The sequence below is a fragment of the Chiloscyllium punctatum genome, chromosome 40 (assembly GCF_047496795.1).
Source record: "Chiloscyllium punctatum isolate Juve2018m chromosome 40, sChiPun1.3, whole genome shotgun sequence".
NCBI classification, from domain to species: domain Eukaryota; kingdom Metazoa; phylum Chordata; class Chondrichthyes; order Orectolobiformes; family Hemiscylliidae; genus Chiloscyllium; species Chiloscyllium punctatum.
This window is the reverse complement of record NC_092778.1, coordinates 65,569,686-65,591,925: the sequence shown is the minus strand read 5'-3', so window position 1 is coordinate 65,591,925 and position 22,240 is coordinate 65,569,686. Positions and strand designations below refer to the sequence as shown.

At 41.2% G+C, this 22,240-nt stretch overlaps 1 protein-coding gene across 1 annotated transcript in view; it reads right to left on the bottom strand.

Annotated features, from left to right (window-relative positions):
- nomo (nodal modulator) overlaps nt 1-22,240 on the bottom strand; it is an 89,368-nt gene that overhangs the window by 41,009 nt on the left and 26,119 nt on the right. The window contains exons 14-19 of the mRNA XM_072560172.1: nt 19,254-19,385; nt 19,016-19,152; nt 13,759-13,846; nt 4,457-4,520; nt 4,266-4,361; nt 163-372 (exon numbers count right to left, since the gene is read on the bottom strand). Coding sequence (XP_072416273.1) covers nt 163-372; nt 4,266-4,361; nt 4,457-4,520; nt 13,759-13,846; nt 19,016-19,152; nt 19,254-19,385 — 727 coding nt within the window. The remainder of the gene's footprint in view (nt 1-162; nt 373-4,265; nt 4,362-4,456; nt 4,521-13,758; nt 13,847-19,015; nt 19,153-19,253; nt 19,386-22,240) is intronic.

Genomic DNA, 22,240 nt, shown 5'->3' with positions numbered 1-22,240 from the left:
CGAACACGGGACCCTTCCGCTGTGAGGCAGCAGTGCTAACCACTAACCATGCCACCTCTGTTTAAACCTGTTAGCCCACAATAACTTGCTTGCATAGTTATGCTTCTTTGCCTGCAACCATGGATTATTTAGCATGTTCTAATAGGCATCCATTAACATTACCTTGCCCAGTATGAAAATTCATAAAGAAAAGGCCCTTCAAGCTCCTCCACAATTTCCTGGGCAGGCGGCTCTCCCTCCACTTCCTTTTGACCCTTCTTCTCTCGCTCCAGTCGGCGAGCCTCTATTTCTGCCAGCTGCTGTTCCTGCCGCTGCTCCTGAACGGATTTCAGAGGGCCTAGTACTAAAGCTGGCTCACTGTCAATAGAAGACCTAGGGAAGGGAAGAAATCGGTACAATTAAATCAACACAAACATGAGCAACTGTTTCAAATCAACACAGGATACTGAGTTGCAGCAGACAATTATTCTGCATTTGCTGAAGATCTTTGCATCTCTAATGGCTGTATAGCTAGTGGCATTTCAATACCGAAAGACTGTCGCACTCAACAGCACTTAAATTTAATCAGGATCAAGCATGTAGAGCTCTTCAGTCAAGTGAGCAGAGAGTTCCATGCCCTCTTCACCCATTTGACTGAACAATGCTACACACTGATGTAATAGCATCTGGTCTTATCATCAAGATATACTCTGCAATGTTCATATGCACAAGTTACAATTAGCCTGAGTTAAAAGGCCTGTTATCAGAACACATGTTAATTCTGAGATCATGTAGCAGCTTTTTTGACTATCAGGTAGAGGCCAAGCATCTGTGCTCTGAGCTGTAACAGGAGGAATTCCCACTTATCTAACATTAACAGGGATAAATTCGGTGCAAAGGGCAAGAATAGCACAGAATTCTTACAATGCATTCAGGAGAACTTTTTGTTTAAATCCACTCAGAGACAGACTGGACAAAAAAGGACAGTGTGGATTTGTTAAGGGAAGATTGTGTCTGACTAAATCAAGTGATTTTCGTAGGAGTAATCAAGGAGCATTGATAAGGTCAGCACATTTGATACTTCTACTTGGAATTTAGCAAGACTTCTGACAGGGTTCAACATGGCAGACTGACCAGAAAGTTAAAATCTAAAATCTCATGGGAACCAGTGCAAAGAGGCAAGTTGAATCCAAAATTGGCTCAATAGCAAGGAACAAAAGGCAATGACCAACAGGTATTTTTGGGACTGAAAGGCTGTTTCTCATGGAATTCCTCAGGAGTCAGCAAAGTGTCTTTTGCTTATCCAAGTATTTAACAACAACTTTCAAATAGCTTGCAGATGATACAAAAATTGGCCACATGGTTAATCATAAGGAAGCAAGCTGCAAACTGAGGCAAGATATCAATAGACCATACAGGTGGGCAGAAATCTGCTTTTTTAAAAAAACTTATTTATGGGCTGTGGGCATCGCTGGCCAGGCAGCATTTATTTCCAATCCCTAATCGCCCAGAGGATAGTTAAGAGTAAACCATATTGCTGTGGGTCTGGAGTAAGCCAGACCAGGTAAGGATGGCAATATCCTTCCCCAAAGGATGCTAGCAAACCAGGTGGGATTTTCCAACAATTGGCACTGGATTCACGGTCATCATCAGACTTGTAATTCCAGATTTTTACTGAATTCAAATTCTACCATCTGCCGTGACAGGACCTGAGCTTGCGCCCCCAGAACATTACAGGGGTCTCCTGGATTAACAGTCCAGCAATAATATCACAAGGTCGTCACCTTCCCTAGCAATCTGGCAAATGGAATCCAATCTAGTAAAGTGTGAAGTCATTCATTTGAGGAGGTTAAACAATACAACAGAATAAATACCCAATGAAGGATAAGATTCTGGTTAAGGAGGTATACAGCATCATTTACTCTAGTGGTTAAGGCACAGAGTATAACAGCAGAAGGATAATGCTAGAAATGAATGTAACATCAGGTAGACCATAGCTGGAGTACTCCACATTACACAAAGGACCTACTCACACTGGACTGGGTACATCGGAGATTGATAAGGACACTGCCAGGAGTAAAGAATTTTAGCAATGAGGAAGGATTGGGATTATCTTCTTTGAAAAGTTGTGGGGTAATTTGACTGAGGTGAATAGAATGACGAGGAACCTAGATAGAGGGGACATGAAGGAATTGCTTCTGTTAGCAGTGAAGTCAATGACCAGAGGCACTAGATTTAAAAGAACTGGTTGAAGGATCTGAGGGAAATTAAGAAATGCTGTTTTCCATCTGAGTGAGGTGATTCTCTGAAACTGATGCAAGGTGGAGAGTTAAACTTCTATCTCACTTCAATAGAATTTTTGGGCATGCACTTGAGGCACTAGGATGCACAGGGCTGGAGAAGGTGAAGAGATGCTGGATAATGCTTTGTCAGACAGCATGATATAATAGATGAAATGGCTCCTGCTGTGCTGTAATTCTCTGTTTTTCAGGGATGCTCCTAGTTAGAATTATCTTGCCAACGTTTGAACAATGAGGAGCATCACAATTCAAGATGAAGTCAGCCCTCTTCATCTATACTTGCTGCTGTAATGAGCCCGACTAGGGATAGGACTCATCTTAGATCTTTTTAGTAAGGCATGGGTTAACTTAACAATCCCTTTTATCGAAAAGAAAAGTTGAACTAATCAATATGTAATGGGAGCAGCCACAAACTCAAATGTAATACTGATTTGCGTGTGCATATCTGAAATGCTAATTTCCAATTCTAATAATGCAACGCAGTCTGCAATCTGTTAAAAATATCCCACTTGAAACTAAATGTGAGATTTCCTGCCAAGCCAAAGCATTGTGCAGAGTACAAGTCCTGGCAGCCCTTCACCTGGTTTAATAGGATATCACAGTTCACATATGAGCAGTGGAAATCATAACATTTTCCATCAGCAATTCTCTCCACAGTGGAAACAGCACAAAGGTTTATCGTTTCCAACAAGGCACAAAGTTGGCTTGATGGGTTTGCACTGGAATGCTATAAAACCATGGGCCTGCAACATTTATAACACTGAAACCTACAGCAAAACCTTCAAAGCATGCCTAGGTTAGCTCCCCAATATTATACCAAGCACCTTTTGTCATAGCAAACTCTTTTTAATACAATATTCGACTGTTAACTCTTGCATAATGAAGTTAGTCATCACACTGACAACAGATATAATCCTAAACATATCTTAATCGTTAACACACAACTTGTCTTTCCTCTTTACTGACCCCAATTAACCGGCTTTGTTTTCCTAGCATCTTCTGTTTTTAATTCCCAAAAACATACATTTAAAAAAAAGCTTTAGCAATTCATTTCTCAGCAAAACCTTATATTTCTGATATTTCACTGATAAAGCTTGCATAATATATTTACAATTCAGACAATGAAGAACTGCAGAAGCTGGAGATCTGAAACAATCAGAAACAGATATTGCTGAAGAAACTCTAACAGCATCAGTGGAGAGAAAACAGAGTTAGCATTTCAAGTCGAGTGACCTTTCCTTCAGAATGATTCTGAGTGTCACTGGACTCAAAACACCCTTTTTTGCCACTCATTTACAATTCACAACTGGTGCTATTAATTGCTTCTTGACCAATTTGCATTTGCTGCCCATCCCAAGGTCTCCTTGAGATGGTGGATCTCAGCCTTCTTCATAAACCAACATTGTCCTTGTGATGAAGATACTGACACAATGCTGTTTGAATTTTGACCCAGCAGCAATGTAAATTCTCTGCTCTAACAACAGTGCAAAAATGTCAAAATGCCAAATGTATACTAAAAGGCAAATGTCTACTCCTCTGACTTTTCAGCTACTGTACTGACTACACACTTCTCCTCTTAAAGTTTAATTTATTTTAACTATTCAGTGTTTACGTACAGTTTCAGCAGGTTTAGAGATCAAGAGTACACACAGAAATGAGCCAGATATGAAAAAGACAGATGAAACAGGGACCATTACACATTTAGCTGCAACACAAGGACAAAAATATGGACATCACACTAAAATATCCATTAAATAAAAGTAAAGTATTGCAGATACTGGAATTCTGAAATAAAAGTGGCAAATGCTGGAGAATCTCAGGTCTGGCAGCATCAGCAGAGAAGAAACAGAGAACGCTTCCAGTCCAACAGGATTCTTCTTCAGAACTCAAGTTAAAATATCTTATTATTTTTCTCAATATCATTTTTTTAAGGTAAGAGTAATGGCATCACATAGTTTGACTACACTTGTATTTGGGCACTCTTACCTGATAGTAACTGTTACATCCATCAACTTGTCTGTCACTATAGCACCTAATGCACGATGTCGAATTGCTGTTAAGGTTAGAATGGTAGGGGCCGCTCTAACAAAGAACAGAATGGCACTCATGAGATCTAATGCAAAAGCTCATTAATATAGTTGATTTTGCACAAGAAAGAAAAGGGCTTAAATGCTTACGTATCATAGATGTAATGCTCATGTTCAAACTGATGGCAGGAACGAGGAGTCACTTTATAGACACCTGATGGAAGAAACAATGTTCTTTGAAATCAGAAATTCTTCCAATTCTCACAGCATTTTCAAACAAACTATTTTGTAGCAGTAGCAATATCAATCTGTATGACATCTAACATGTTATCAAGGCTGATGGTTTATCACTTCTGATTTTACCAGATCTCCAATCTGGAACTCAATGAGTAAACGCACAAGAATCTTAGATAACTTGACAGGGTAGGCATAGAAAAGCTGTATCCCTTCTGGGAGATACAGATTAGGAGATTAAGACCAGAAGTCGTACTCTAAGAATAAGGACTGCACACTTAATAGAGAGATGGGAAGGAATTTCTTCTCTCAGATGGTAGTGATCTGAGGAATTCTTTACCAAGTGAGTGACACAGTGGCTCAGTGGTTAATACTGTGGCCTCACAGCACCAAGGACCCGGGTTTGATTCCAGCCTCAGGCAACTACCAGTGTACAGTTTGCACGTTCTCCCCATGTCTGTGTGGGTTTCCTCCAGGTGCTCTGATTTCCTCTATGCTAAATTGTCCATAGTTTTCAGGGATGTGGTGGTTAGGTGCATTAGTCAGGGATAAATGTAGAGTAATAGAGTTGGGGAATAGTTATGGGTGGATTACACTTCGGAGGGTCGGTATGAACTTGTTGGGCCGGAAGGCCTGTTTCCACACTGTAGGGATTCTATGGTTCTAGAGCTGTAAAATGTCAGTTGTAAAGCATATACAAGATTAAGATAACAGATTTTTAATCAGTCAAGGGAATCAAGGATATGTGGAAAAGGCAGGAAAGTGGAGTTGAGGATTATCAGATCTGCCATGATCTCACCAAATGGCAGAGCAGACTTGATGGGCTGAATGGCCAACTTCTGCTCCTACATCTTGTGGTCTTCTAGAACACAGTCCAGTACAACACAGCACACCATGTCTGCACTGACCACAATGCCATTCTAAACTAATCCCATCAATTGCACACAGTGCATATCCCTCTATTCTCTACCTGTTCATGTATCCTTCCAAAAGCCTCTTAAATACGGCTATCATATCTGCCTCCACCACCTCCCCTGGCACCGCATTCCAGGCACCTATCACCCTTTGTATAAAAACATTTGCCTTGCATATCTCCTTTAAACTTCCTCCTCTCATCTTAAACCCATGCCCCCCAGTATTTGACATTGTTACCCTCAGAAAAAGACTCCCAACACCCACCCTATCCATGACCCTCACAACTATATTAACTTGATTCAGGTTGTGCAATAGCCTCCAAAGCTCTAGTGAAACACAAAGTTTGTCCAACTTCTCCTTATGGTGAATACAACCCAATCCAGGCAACATCCTGGTAAACCTCTTCAGTACCCTCTCCAAAGCAGCCACATTCTTTTTATAGTGTAGTGACCAAATTGCAGACAATTATTCCAAACATGGCCTAACTAAAGTTTTATAAAGCTGCACCATGACTTGCCAACTTTTATACTCAATGCCTGACCAATGAAGGTGAGCATGCCATATGCCTTGTGGCTGATTTGGAGAGGGTGCAGAAAAGGTTTACCACTTAATCATACCATCCACCATGTCCTTCTCTTGGCGAATACTGATGTGAAGTACTCATTAAGGACCTCACCCACTTCCGCTGACTCTATGCATAAATTTCCTCCTTTGTTCTTGAGTGGACCTACCCTTTCCCTAGCTATCCTTTTGCTCCTAACACTCACGTAAAATACCATGGGATTCCCCTTAATCCTACTTGCCAAAGGCATTTCATGGCCTCCTATAAGCCTCCTAATTTCCTGTTTAAGTTCTTTCCTCCTTCCTTTATATTTCTCAAGGATCTTGCCTGATTTTGGTTTCCTAAACCTCCTTCACGCTTTGATTTTCTTTTTGACTATATTTCCATATATGTCTTGGCATCAGGGTTCCTAAATCTCACCATCCTTTTCTTACATCCTCACAGGAATACACTGGTCCTGAACTCTAATCAACTGTTCTTCAAAAGATTCACACATAGCACACATAGAACTACCCTCAGACAGCTGTCCCCAAAATACTTTCACCAGTTCATGCCTAATACTGTTACAATTAGCCTTCCCCCAATTTAGCACTTTCACCCAAGGACCAATCTTACCCATAACTGTCTTAAAACTTGTGGCATTACGATCACTGTTTCCAAAATGCTCCTCCAATGAAACTTTGATCCCTTGTCAGACTCATTCCTCAATACAAGGTCTAGTATGGTACCTTCCCTTGTTATCTACATATTGCTTCAAGAAACCCTCCTGGATGCACCAAACAAATTCTGCCCCATCTAAGGTCCTAGCACTAAGGAAGTCCCAGTTAATATTGGGGAAGTTACAACCACCCACTACAAAAACCCTGCTGTTTTTTCATCTTTCCATGAAAAGGTGATAAATATTTTATCTAGTATTTGGGAGTGTTAGCAAGTTTGACTGGGGAGCTAAATACTTCTATTCCAGGAAGGGATGAAATTCTGGCATTTGGCAAAATTAGAAGACAGCAAACAGGTATGGATGAGAGCTTCTTGAAAAACTGGCGAATAAATTGGGGTCTGTTGGCTCATTATAAAACAAACTGCATATCTAATAACCTGTAATGCATACATTTCTTAAGAAAATAGAAATTCCACATTTTTCAGCTTTTCCACAATTGTGAATGAGAGGAGAACAGCATCAAACAAAAAGTGCAGAAACGTAATCACGTTCCTCTAGTTTGCTCTTGCAAATAGTGTCTCTCTCAGGAATTAAACTAAGTATGTCACACGTTTTTGTTTTGGAAAGTTTGAATCAAAGTTTCCAAACTTCAGTGCAGTTGAGAGTACTGCAATGTTGGACATTGCAGCCTAAAGTCAGCCCTAACAGGTGGTCATAAAATATACCCACAACCTTATTCAAAGAGAGCAGGGACCTCTCCCACTGCAGTGCTGAGATTATCCCTCAAACAGCACAACCAGTCTCGTTACAGGTTATGTAATTTTCCTGTGTGCAAACAGAACTGTAAATACATTACAGGTGAAATCATTTTTAAAATTACTTACCGGTAGCGGACAGCGGTGTTTTCCCTGACAAGGACCAGAGGGGCAGCCGGGAAGGAAAGCAGCGACCATATATATCAGCAAGGCGGCTAAACCGGAGACTCTACTACTGTAGTGTCTCCCACCCGCCCTTCTCCTCTAACCTAGTTAATAAGGTAAGGTTCATTCTAAACTTCCTCTATTGAATATAAGTTTGTTATTAATTTTATAGCAACTTGAACTAAGCTTTCTACTTTAGTACTGAGTGGGTGTTCAGATAAGCCGGGTATGGATGCTGGGGCAGTTGCTTGCTCCTCCTGCAGAATGTGGCAGGTGAGAGGCATGACACACGTCTCCGCTGGCTACATCTGTGGGAAGTGCACCCAACTCCAGCTCCTTGAAAACCGTGTTAGGGAATTGGAGCTGGAGTTGGATGAACTACGGATCATTCGGGAGGCTGAGGGGGTAATTGAGAGGAGTTACCGGGAGTTAGTCACTCCTAAGGCTCAGGACAAGGATAGATGGGTTACAGTCAGGGGGAGGAAAGGGGACAGACAGACAGTGCAGAGATCCCCTGTAGACATTCCCCTCAGCAATAAGTATATCGTTTTGGATACTGCTGGGGGGATGACCTACCAGAGGAAAGCCATAGTGGTCAGTTCTCTGGCACTGAGCCTGACACTGTGGCAAAGAAGAGAAGGGAGCAGAATAGAAAAGTACTCGTGGTAAGGGACTCGATAGTTAGGGGAATCGACAGGAGATTTTGTGGTCAGGATCGGGATTCCCAGAAGGTATGTTGCCTCCCTGGTGCCAGGGTCCGGGACGTCTCCGATCGGGTGTATAAGGTTCTAAAAGGGGAGGGTGAACAGCCAGAAATCGTGTTATATATTGGCACCAATGATATAGCCAGAAAAAGGATCGAGGATATAAAAAGTGATTTCAGGGAGTTAGGGTGGAAGCTGCAAAGCAGGACGAACAGAATAGTGTTCTCAGGTTTACTACCGGTGCCACGAGATAGTGAGGCGAGGAACAGGGAGCAGGCGCAGCTTAACACATTGCTGCGCAGCTGGTGTAGGAGGGAGGACTTCAGATATGTAGATAATTGGGATGCCTTCTGGGAAGGTGGGACCTGTACATGAAGGACGGGTTGTATCTGAACTGGAAGGGGACCAATGTCCTGGGTGGAAGGTTTGCTCGTGTAGTTTGAGAGGGTTTTAACTAGTATGGCGGGGGGGGGGGGGAACCTGAGCTATATACCGGAGGTGAGAGTTGATGCAGATGAGGCAATAGCAAGAGGTAGACCAGCTAGTGGGAAGGATTTTCCTGGGAAGGAACCAAGGGAGCAGTTAAAGTGTGTTTGATTTAACGCAAGGAGTATCAGGAATAAAAGTGATGAACTTAGAGCATGGATCAGTACCTGGTCCTATGATGTTGTGGCCATAACAGAGACATGGGTTTCTCAGGGTCAGGAATGGTTGATGGATGTTCCAGGGTTTAGAACATTTAAAAAGAAGAGGGAGGGTGGAAAAAGAGGAAGGGGTGTAGCACTACTAATCAGAGAGGGTATCACAGCTACAGAAGCTTCCATTGTCGAGGAAGATCTGCCTTCCCAGTCAGTATGGGGGGAAATTAAGAACAGCAAGGGAGCAGTCACCTCGTTAGGGGTTTACTACAGGCCTCCCAAAAGCAGCAGGGAGATGGAAGAAAGCATAGTTCGGCAGATTTTGGAAAAGTGTGGATGTAGTAGGGTTGTTGTAATGGGTGACTTTAACTTTCCCAATATTGATTGGAACCTCCTTCGAGCAGAAGATTTGAATGGAGCTGTTTTTGTAAGGTGTGTTCAGGAGGGTTTCCTAACTCAGTACGTTGATAGGCCGACGAGGGGAGAGGCCATTCTAGACTTGGTGCTCGGAACGAGCCAGGGCAGATATCAGATCTTGTGGTGGGAGAGCATTTTGGTGATAGTGACCACAACTGCCTTACATTCTACATAGATATGAAGGAGGAGAAGGTTAGGCAAAATGGGAGGATATTTAATTGGGGAAGAGGAAACTATGATGCGATTAGACATAAGTTAGGAAGCATGGATTGGGAGCAATTGTTCCATGGTAAAGGCACTATAGACATGTGGAGACTGTTTAAGGAACAGTTGTCGCGAGTGATGAATAAATATGTCCCTCTGAGACAGGCAAGAAGTGGTAAGATAAAGGAACCTTGGATGACGAGAGCGGTGGAGCTTCTTGTCAAAAGGACGAAGGTAGCTTACAAAAGGTGGAGGAATCTAGAGTCAAGCTCAGCCCTGGAGAATTACAGGTAGGCGAGGAAGGAGCTCAAAAATGGTCTGTGGAGAGCCAGGAGGGGGCACGAGAAAGGATTGGCAGAACGGATTAGGGAGAACACAAAGGCATTTTACACTTATGTGAGGGATAAGAGAATGGTCAAAGAAAGAGTAGGGTTGATCAGGGATAGCATAGGGAATTTGTGTGTGGAATCTGAGGAAGTAGGGAAAGCCCTAAAGGAGGTTTTTGCTTCTGTCTTTACGAAAGAAATGAACTTTGTAGTGAATGAAACCTTTGAAGAGCAGGTGTGCATGCTGGAATGGATAGAGGTAGAGGCAGCTGATGTGCTGAAAATTTTGTCAAACATTAAGATTGACAAGTTGCCAGGCCCGGACCAGATTTGGGAAACGAGAAATGCAATCGCTTCGTCATTGCAAAGATCTTTGCATCCTCGCTCTCCACTGGAGTTGTACCTGAGGACTGGAGAGAGGCAAATGTAATTCCTATCTTCAAGAAAGGAAATAGGGAAATCCCCGGCAATTACAGACCAGTAAATCTCACATCTGTCACCTGCGAGGTGTTAGAAAGGATTCTGAGGGATAGGATTTATGACCATCTGGAAGAGCATGGCTTGATTAAATGCAGTCAACACAGCTTTGAGAGGGGCAGGTCATGCCTCACAAACCTTATCGAGTTCTTTGAGGATGTGACTAGAAAAGTTGATGAGGGTCGAGCTGCGGAAGTGGTGTATATGGACTTCAGCAAGGCATTTGATAAAGTTCCCCATGGTAGGCTCATTCGGAAGGTCAGGAGGAATGGGATTCAGGGGAACTTAGCTGTCTGGATACAGAATTGGCTGGCCAACAGAAGAAAGCGAGTGGTAGTAGAAGGAAAATATTCTGCCTGGAAGTCAGTGGTGAGTGGTGTTCCACAGGGCTCTGTCCTTGGGCCTCTACTATTTGTAATTTTTATTAATGACTTGGATGAGGGGATTGAAGGATGGGTCAGCAAGTTTTCAGGCGACACAAAGGTTGGAGGTGTCATTGACAGTATAAAGGGCTGTTGTAGGCTGCAGCAAGACATTGATAGGATGCAGAGATGGCTGAGAGGTGACAGATGGAGTTCAACCTGGATAAATGTGAGGTGATGCATTTTGGAAGGTCGATTTTGAAAGCTGAGTACAGGATTAAGGATAGGATTCTTGGCAGTGTGGAGGAACAGCGGGATCTTGGTGTGCAGGTACATAGATCCCTTAAAATGGCCACCCAAGTGGACAGGGTTGTTAAGAAAGTATATGTTTTGGCTTTCATTAACAGGGGGATTAAGTTTAAGAGTCATGAGATCTTGTTGCAGCTCTATAAAACTTTGGTTAGACCACACTTTGAATACTGCGTCCAGTCCTGGTCGCCCTATTATAGAAAGATGTGGATGCTTTGGAGAGGGTTCAGAGGAGGTTTACCAGGATGCTGCCTGGACTGGAGGGCTTATCTTATGAAGAGAGGTTGACTGAGCTCGGACTTTTATCATTGGAGAAAAGGAGGAGGAGAGGGGACCTAATTGAGGTATACAAGATAATGACAGGCATAGATAGAGTCAATAGCCAGAGACTATTTCCCAGGGCAGAAATGGCTAACACGAGGGGTCATAGTTTTAAGCTGGTTGGAGGAAAGTATAGAGGGGATGTCAGAGGCGGGTTCTTTACACAGAGAGTTGAGAGAGCATGGAATGCGTTGCCAGCAGCAGTTGTGGAAGCAAGGTCATTGGGGGCATTTAAGAGACTGCTGGACATGCATATGCTCACAGAAATTTAAGGGTGCATACATGAGGATCAATGGTCAGCACAACATTGTGGGCTGAAGGGCCTGTTCTGTGCTGTACTGTTCCATGTTCTATAACTTCCTTCAGCTGACTGAGTGACAGCTGTGAAAACAAACTCCAAAGCCCCTGGTTTGAACCAGTTGTGGCTCACAAATAGAAACACTAATAAAAAGGCACAAAAATGTACACCTAAATTGAATCATGTCAGTTGAAACAGATAACCTCTTCTGTTATGTTGAAAATCATATTTTGAGCCTTGCAAAATTGAAAAACAGGGGATAAAAGGCAGGAAAAATTTGATTTTTAGAAAGCACATTGAGTGATTTGATCTGCTTGCCTTCTCCTCTTTAGGAAGAACGCATGCTTGACAATCAGTGGAAAATGTATGCACAGAGCTGAACAAATCTGCAGCATGATCAATAGGCTGCGAATATGAAAAGTGCCTGCACAGAACAAAGTATATGCAAAAAAAATGGGAAGAGGAGAAAGGTTCATAGCCCATTATTCAAACATAAAAGCATCCGATTTTAATAAGATCAAGCAATTGCTAGCATTTTGCTTTCATAAATGAAGATGAGATTAGGATTATTGAATTAAACAATGCTAAAAATTTCCATATCATGAGCTGAGTCTTGTATAACACTCAGATTTTAACCTGTTTCCAAGAATGACTTTTATAAGTAACTGTACTGCGTAATGTGTACTAGTCTTCTCCAAACACTATGTGTGGTTCCTCACTTATCTGTTCTAACACAAGTAATTTTCCAACAATTGTTTCTTTAGCATTGCTGAAAAAGAAGTTTTGTTGAAGATTTTCATCTTGAATTTATCAGGACAATTGGCAAGAATTCCCAAAAAGGGAAAAACCAGCATTTATGTTGTTTGAGAGGATTAGTTGACGAGTGAATTGAGATTGGCAGAGGTGCTGCCATAGAGAATATAGCAATTAATGATGATTGACAGTTAACTGCCAGGCATTGGTTAGATTTCACACGAGGCAGTTTGATTCTGATTGGTCTGACCAATGCCCTGAGCAATTAACCAGTGAGTCACCTACTTTGCTGAGTTAAAAATAGACATAATCTGAGCCCATATTCCTTCTTTGCAAAGAGTGGGAGACTGTATACGTGGCACACCACAAAAAGCTGTCTGTCAATCTTAAACTGATTATTATTATAATTCCTCAGGATGGCTGATCTTATCTGAAATGGCCAGCTCTGGGGATTTCCAGAAAATCATCCTGAGCTCTCTTCTCTACACTTTGCTCTTCAAAAAGCTAGGCCACATGCATCAGCCTCCATTTTTATCGAACTTTTGGTGTTACGTTCAATTCAGCAATCTAAACTGATTGCTAATTTATTGTGTTTAGATCCTGAGGTTTCTGTGCTGCAAGTTATCGCGATTCACTTCCATAATCACATCTGAACAACAACTGTGAAGGAACTTAAAATTCTTCAGTTGAACACAGGGAGAACTAAGGTTATTTGTAGCCCAATCAAACGCCTCACTGTTCATTTATGACTAGACTATTTTATATTCAATTAACTTTGTGCCTGTAAACCCAGCATCCATTGCCAACATATTTCTGCAATACTGTCAATTATCACATTCACCTTACTTCCATTGATGCTGAAACCCTTCACAATTCCTTCATTGCCGCTGGACTCTATTTTATTTAATGCTCTCTTTCCAATATTTACCTCAAACTCCAATCATCCAATATTCTGAGAACTATGTCCTAATATATGTTAAGTGCCATAGCCTCAATTGACACACACTCTGATCTATTTTTGTTTTAAATAACCATCCAGTGCATTGGCCTCCTGTATTTCCACTTGCTCTGCCCCAAGATTGGTGGTCAGCTTGTATTTGCTTTGGCGACATTATCTAATTAGAATCCCTTACCTTCTACACTGCTTCCATCCATCTCGTTAGCTAAAACTTAACCCTTCAAAGGTCTCCTTCCTCTGTGAAGTGCCTTGGATTATTTTTCGATATCAAGCACACAATATCAATGGTCATTTTGTTATAACAGCCTCAGTGCAAACTTTGGGCAATGCGCAGCATTAAGGAGTTGCACAGCCAAGAACTAAACAAATAAAGTAAACTTCACTCAGATTTTGTACCTGGTTTAGAAAGGCAAAATCTATTCACGCCTTTTGTGAGGTTGTATACACCGACATTTTCTGGGCAACTTCCATCCTGGTAAAATTCCTGAATAGCGATAGAATGAACAGCATTTTCAAACATATGAGTGATGACAATATGATGTATTACTTCTAATATACTCACGTTGTAGCAAAGGCAAATCAATCTAATACAGTGCCTCAGAAGTGACAGTCTCACCTACTTAAATCAGACATACTCTCAATGACTGCTATCAAATGTATACACTACAGATTTATGAAACACCTTGCATTGCTTTGCTGTTCTTTCAAATTAATACATTTTAATGGGATGCGAAGGAAGGGGAACATTTCATAACTAATAAATTATCATTGAGGTATTAAAACATAAACAAAGTCTGCTTTTAATCAGTTTGTCTAAAACAAAACATTTGAGGTTCTATTCGAGTAATTTGTAATTAGACCAAAATCAGTTTATTTGCAAAGGAACTGAAACAGCTTTGTAAAAACCTTCCTCAAAGGATAATGCAAATGAGTACTTAAAAAAAAAGAAATTAAACAGAGACTCATGAGAAAAGAAACAGAATGACTTACAAAATGCTTGAAACTAGATGTGTGTGCGTGTATGCCCTTACAGTGTTTCCCGCTTTATTTTCTAAAATGGTTCACCAAATTAGAGAATATAATCCGGGACAAAATTAATTTGACACTTTGACAAAAACACACTCAGTTTAAAAAAAGGCCGCATGAACTTAATTTTAATATTGTCATAAAAATGTTGATGAGGGTAGAGTAGATAATGCAGTCTGCAGGGACTTCCAAAAAGCTTTTAACAAAGTGCCACATAATTGGATTTTTTTCAAAGTTTGCATTCACAGAATTAAAAGGGGTAGTGGTAGATTTGATACAAAGTGACAGGAATCAGACAGTGGTGAAAAGTTGGAGGCAGAACAGAGAAGGCCTGTTCCTGTGCTGGACTGTTTCATGTGCAATGATACTGGGCTGATATCATAAGACAGTCTCTCTGTACATGATGACAGGTTGAGTAGATAAGACTTGTAATCATTGGAATGTAGAAGAACGAGCAGCAACCTCACTGAAACACACACATTCTTGGTGTACCTAACAGGGTAGGTGCAGAAAGGACGCTCAATTTTCTGGGAGAATCATGGAAATAGACCCTTCAGTCCATGCCAAATATAATCTCAAACTAAACTAGCCCCACCTGCCTGTCCCTGGCCTATGTCCCTCCAGACCTTTCCAATCCAAGTGCATTTTGAACTTTATAATTGCACCTACATCCACCACTTCCTCTGGAAGTTCATTCTGAATGCGAACCACCTTCTGTGTAAAAAAATTATCTCATATCTTTTTAAAAATCTCCCTCCTCTCATCTCAAAAATGTGTCACCTAGTCGTACAAACAGAGCACGTAATCTTGGAATAAGGGGCCACACTTTTAAGACAGAGATGGAAAGGAACTTCTTCTCTCAGAGGGTAGTGAATCCGTAAAAATCTTTACCACAGAGGGCTGTAGCGGCTGGGTCATTAAGTCAAGGTTGAAAAAGACTGGTTTTTAATCAGTAAGGGAATGAAGGTTTAAGGAGAAAAGGCAAGAAAGTGGAATTGAGGATGATCAGATCAGACATGATCTTGAATGGCAGAGCAAGGAGCTGATTGGCCACTTTCTGCTCCCATGTCTCATAGTCAATTTATTTTTAAACTGGTCAAGAGTAAATGAAGGGATTCCCCAGGGATCGGCATTAAGACCCTTACTTTTTTAACACAATCAATGACCTAGACATTGCAGTACAGGATGCTATTTCACAATTTGCAGATTAACACATTTGGAATCATGTGTTGTGCACAGGATCGTGGAAGATTTCAAAAGAGCACAAATAACCAGGCAGAATGTGTAAACAACTGGCAGATGGAATTTTTGCAAAGAAGGATTTACAAAATGCAGGATAGCCAAGCTAAGAGGAAAAAGGAAGCATACACAAAGTCTGGGCGACTGAAAACAGACGAAGCTTTGGAAGAATGTTGGGAAAGTAGAACCAATCTGAAACAAGGACTAAAGAGGGCTAAAAGGGGTCATGAAATATCTTTAGCCAATAGGGTGAAGGAAAATCCCAAAGCCTTTTACTCGTACATAAAGGGCAAGGGGGTAATTAGAGAAAGGGTTGGGCACTCAAGGACAAAGTAGGAAAGTGATGCATGGAGTCAGAGAAAATGGGTAAGATTCTTAATGAGTACTTTGCATCGGTATTCACCAAGGAGGGGGACATGACGGATGTTGAGGTCAGGGATAAATGTTTGGTCACTAGATCAAGTCGGCACAAAGAGGGAGGAAGTGTTAGGTTTTATGCATTATCTGAGCTGACATGGCACCTATTGTTGAAGTTCACTTGAGAATGTAACTTTAAAAAAAGGTTCTGTGATTTATATATGAAAGAACTGAAAGCAACATGGTCATTCTAAAAGATGAGACACTTTACAAACAATCCAGGTCTTTTTCAATATATAATTCAGTTACATCACACTGTAAACAGTTGCTCTAAATTCTGTGTCATACAATCTTATACTCTGCAACCACCTAACAAATAAGCTTGTTGGACTAAAACCTGGTGTTGTGTGATTTTTAACTTGGTATTCTAAAAGGCATTAAGGTGGACAAGTCCCCAGGTCTGGATGGGATCTATCCCAGGTTACGGAGGGAAGCAAGAGAGGAAATAACTGGGGTCTTAACAGATATCCTTGCAGCATCCTTGAACATGGGTGAGGTCCGGAGGGCTGGAGAATTGCTAGTGTTGTCCTCTTGTTTAAGAAAGGTAGCAGGGATGATCCAGGTAATTACAGACCAGTGAGCGTGACGTCAGTGGTAGGGAGGCTGTTGGAGAAGATATTGAGGGATAGGATCGATTTACATTTAGAAGAAAATGGACTTATCAGGGATAAGTAACATGGTTTTGTGCAGGGAAGGTCATGTCTTACCAACTTAATAGAATTCTTTGAGGAAATGACAAAGTTGATTGATGAGGGAAGGGCTGTAGATGTCATATACATGGACTTCAGTAAGGTGTTTGAAAAGGTTCCCCAGGATAGGCTGATGGAGAAAGTGAAGTCACATGAGGTCCAGGGTATACTGGCAAGATGCATAGAGAACTGGCTGCACAGCAGGAGACAGAGAATAATAGTTGAAAGGATTTTCTCAAAATGGAGAACTGTGACCAGTGGTGCTCCACAGGGATCCAGGTTGAGAGAACTGTTATTTGTGATATACATAAATGATCTGAAGGGAGGTATAGGTAGTCTGATTAGTATGTTTGCAGATGACACGGAGATTTGTGGAGATAGTGAAGGGGACTGTCAGAGAATGCAGCAGAATATATATAGATTGGAGAGTTGGGCGGAGAAATGCATACAAAGTTCAATCCGGGCAACTGCAAGGTGATGCATTCTGGAAGATCCAATTCAAGAACGAACTGTACAGTAAATGGAAAAGTCCTAAGGAAAATTGATGTACAGAGAGATCTGGGTGTTCAGGTCCATCATACCCTGAAGGTGGCAACAAAGGTCAGCAGAGGGGTCAAGAAGGCATACGGCATACTTTCTTTCATCGGTTGCGTCATTGAGTACAAGAGTGGACAGGTCACGTTACAGTTGCACAATACTTTTGGTTCGGCCACATTTGGAATATTGCATACAGTTCTGGTTGCCACATTACCAAAACGATGTGAATGCATTGGAGAGGGTGCAGAGGAGGTTCACAAAGATATTGCCTAGTATGGAGGGTGCTAGGTATGAAGAAAGGTTGAGTACATTAGGATTACTTTCAATAGAAAGGAGGTGGTTGTGGGGAGATCTGATTGATGTCTACAAAATCATGAGAGGTATAAGACAGGGTGGACAGCAAGAAGCTTTTCGAAGAGTGGGGGAACCAATTACTAGGGGTCACGAGTTGAAGGTGAGAGGGGAACAGTTTAAGGGAATGTGTGTGGAAAGTTCTTTACACAGAGGGTGGTGGGTGCCTGAAAAGCATTGCCAGCGGAGGTGGTAGAGGCAGACACGATAGCGTCACTTAAGTTGTGTCTAGACAGATACATAAATGGGCAGGGAGCAGAGGGGTACAGATCCTTATAAAATAGGTGACAGGTTTGGATCTGGATCAGTGGAGGCTTGGAGGGCCGAAGGGCCTGCTCCTGTGCTGTAATTTTCTTTGTTCTTTGATACTATTCTAAAATAGGTGCAGGAGTAGAGGTTGTATTTATGGATGAGTCATTGAAGATGGTAATAGAGCACACTGGATCCTGAGCATTATAAAGAGGGCCACAAAGCGCAAAAGCAAGGACTTTATCAAGCCTGTACAAGACACTGGTGCAGGTTCAACTGGAAGACTGCCTCCAACTCTGGGCAATAGACTGTCGGGAGAATGGAAGGCATTAGAAAAAGTGCAAAAACGATTCACAAAAAATGGTTTCAGAGATGAGGAACTTCAGCCACATGGACAGATTGGAGAAACTAAGATTAGTAATCTTCGAAAAGAAACAATGAAGAGGAGATCTGATAAAGATGTTCAAAATCTTGAGGTCACTGGGCAAGAGTAGACAGGGAGCAACTGTCCCCATTAGGACTGTGTTGCTTACTCCTGTTCTTATTTTGTTTGTACATTTGAAAAATCAAGAACCACGGGATACTGATATAAGGCGACTGGCAAAAAAAGTAATGGCCAGATAAGGAAAACCTCTTTTGCACAGTGTGTGGGGTTCGAATCTGAAATGCATTGGCTGCAGGTATGGAGGAGGCGGGGTCAATCAGGACTTTCAAAAACTGTGGCTATAATGAAAAAAACAACAGGAAATTTGTAGCAAACAACTGCCGTCGCAGATGGCTAGCATGGACACAAAGGGTCAAATGGCCTCTTCAGCATAGTAACCATTCTGTAATTCTAAGGTGAGCTTAAAAAGATAAATAAATACAATTGCTTTTTTTTTTGATTTATAAACTTTGAGAATCACGCATGAGACTAGCATTTATTGCCCATTCCTAATTGCATTTGAAACCACAACATATAACCAAGAATGCACACGATCTAAAAGCTGCGACTGGTACTCAGAATGAGTAGGACGCATTTCACAATGACAATAATTAGAAAGATGGAATGCACATGATTGCTAAAATTAACAGCAGTTTCATTGTGAAGCAGGTATACAGGCTTTTCCCAACAACCACCCTCCTTTGCATTACGTTTCTCTTACCAACGTGATTGCATGAGAGAGTGAGCATCGGAGCATGTAACCTGTCTGTCTAAATTCTATCCCAGTCAAATCTTGATCCACAACCTCCAGCTCAAACGATCGGTTTTTCCAGCACCATTCTTCATGGATAATGTTCACTATAAAAACCGACATTTTCAATCAGATTCGTTTGATTAAATCTGATGCTCATTAACATCCATAAAGAAATAAAAGCATCTCAAAAGTATGAAGTTATTACCCTTGTATTTGCCAGGCAAAATATTATTAAAAATGAACGATGCGGAGTCTGCACCTCCAGTGAGCTGCATGCTTTGTTTGTCACTATGACGACTCAAAGGTTGAAGGGTCACAGCAAGATCACTGCAGGAATCTGAAGAAAGAAAATAGTGAGAGGCCAGATCATTAAAAGTATTACAAAAAGCACATAACAAAACCTTCACACCCAATGCTGAACATTTGGTTAATCCATTAAAAAATTTAATTTTTTTCTGTTCATTAACATAGGAGAAACATAAATTCAACACAAACTCAAAGATACTACAACCTCCAAATCGCGACAACTAATGCTAAAGTATATCAGGACAATCAAGACCTGGATGGCAAGGATACCTGTAAGTTTCTGTATCAGCTCATTATCCACCATTCTTGCCCTGTACACTCAATGGTGTCTCTGTTTAGCACACCAATACAGGGCTTTATGAATACCTGACCGCCTGCTGTAACCGAGAACTATAATAATGTTTTAAACATTTACAAATCCATGAATCACTTGTTTATTCACAGAAATCCTTTAAAGGAAAAGCAAGTGAAACAAAGCTGTACAATTTAAAACAGAAATATGAAATGACAGCAACTCCCACTGCTTGTCTTGCTATTGTACAATTCCATATTGTCAGTCTGCCCTTGTTTCTAATCTAACTATGTGGTTAAGTGGTAAAATTAGAGAATGTGTAAATATTTTCTAGTCTTTAATGCATTACATTTTCTGCCATAGAGAGGTGGGCAAGGCAGAGCTGTCATTTGGAGAGGGTAACAAAGGTAACATTCCGAGCCAAACATGACTCTTCTTTGGATCAGTTTGCCAGCTCTGAAGAGTCATAGAGTCCTATATCACAGAGACAAGCCCTGTGGTCCAAACTGGTCCATGCCAACCGAAACGTTCCTCAATGCTAACCCTATTTGCCTGCAATTGGCCCATATCCTTCTAAGCCTTTCCTATCTATGTATTTGTCCCAATGCCTTTTAAATGTTGTTAAAGTACCCGCCTCAATCACTTCCATTACTAGCTCATTCTATTGGTGTATCACCCTCTATGTAAAAAAGATTGCCCCTCAGGTTCCCTTTTATTCTTTCCCCTCGAATCTTAAACTAATGCCCTCTAGTTCTCAATTCCCCAACCCTGGGAAAAAGACTGTGTGCATTCACCCTATCCATACCTCTCATGATCTTATATACTTCTATGAGATCCTCCCTCAGTCTTCGATGCTCTTAAAAAAAGAAACCTGAGCTTGTCCAACCTCACCATATCACTCAGATCATTGAATCCTGGCAACATCTTTGTAAATTTCTTCTGCACTCTTTCCAGTTTAATAACATCCTGCCTGTAGCTAGGTGACCAAAACTGAACACGATACTCCAAGTGCAGCCTGACTGACGTCCTGTACAACTGCAACATAGCTTCCCAATTTCTATATTCAATGCCCTGACTGATGAAGGCCAGTCTGCAAAAAGCCTTCTTTACCACCTTGTCTACCTGTGGCTCCACTTTCAGAGAACCATGCACCAGAGTTCCACCACACTCTTTAAGGCCCTATCATTCACCATGAAACCCCTACCTTGATTTGACTTTCCAAAATGCAAGACCACACACTTATCTATATTAAACACCATTTGCCATTTCCCAGCCCACTTCCCCAGCTGATCAAGGTTCTGATAACCTTCTTCACTGTCCACAATACCGCCCATTTTAGTGTCATCAGCAAACTGACGAATCATGCCTTGTATATTCTCATCCAAATCATTGATGTAGATAACAACAGCAATAGCCTCAGCAGTGACCCCCTGAGGCACTCCACCAGCCATACTGAACCAAAACATCAATTCTGGCTGTTTTTTCCACATGCCACCAGGCCTGCTGAGTTTCTCCACCAGTTTGTCTTCATTTCAGATTTACAGCATCCAAAGTATTTTGCTCCGTCAAAAACATCTGCATAGTTAAGAGCTTTGTATCTCTGTCTTCTTAACTTTTAATTTGGGAATTTTATTTTAATAGTCAGTTAAACAACAGATACAAGAAAAACAAAAAGTTAAAACCACCTAAAGTGACAAACGTACTAGTGCTAGTGACTGGATTAAGCCCATGCCCTTTCTTAAAGCAAGTCTCTTTCACCCGCTTTTGTATCTCTGTATGTGATGTGCTGTCAGATTTTGTTTTATATTATTCTCTTGCATATTTTATGTTACTGTTAAATGTAAATATAAACACAAGTTGTTGCAGCTTAGTTCTGTTTAGTATTTTCTCGCTAAAGCTGTAAAACCTGGGACAAAATTGCCAGTTCAATTTGTTATTGTTTGCTGGTAATGGAGATGATGTCAATCAATATCAGAACAGTACCCACCAAAGTTATCACAAGTCAATCTCAATAAGTAAACACATACAGCAGCCCATTAGTACCAAGGTAGGTATTTTCTAATCAACCTATTCAGAGATGTTACACACCTCTAAAGTATGTTAGACTTGAACTTGAATCACCTAGCTCAGAGGCAGGGACACTACCACTACACTCCTTGGTATCAAGGTCAGCGAATCAGGTTCTCCTCAGACCCAAGTGTGATTGAACAATTTTCTGAGACAGCAGCATTTATGTTTAGAAAAAACATTATCAGTAATTAACTTAAGAAAACAGCAATTATCATTTTCAAATAATCCACAGCTTTTTCAGTTTCATCAGGATGAGAAGAAACCTGTGAGGAAAACCCACTGCCAGTTGCATTTGAACATATACAGCAACAATCTCCAACTACTGATTGTACAGCTGAACGGCATTTCAAATATCTTATCACTTGTAATGCGAAGGTTTACAGCATTTGTGGAGATGTCAGTGTTGGACTGGGTGGACAAGGTCAGAAGTCACAAAGTCACTTGACGCAGGAGCAACGCTCTGAAAGCTTGTGATTTCAAATAAACCTCTTGGACTATAACCTGCTATAATGTAACTTCTGACC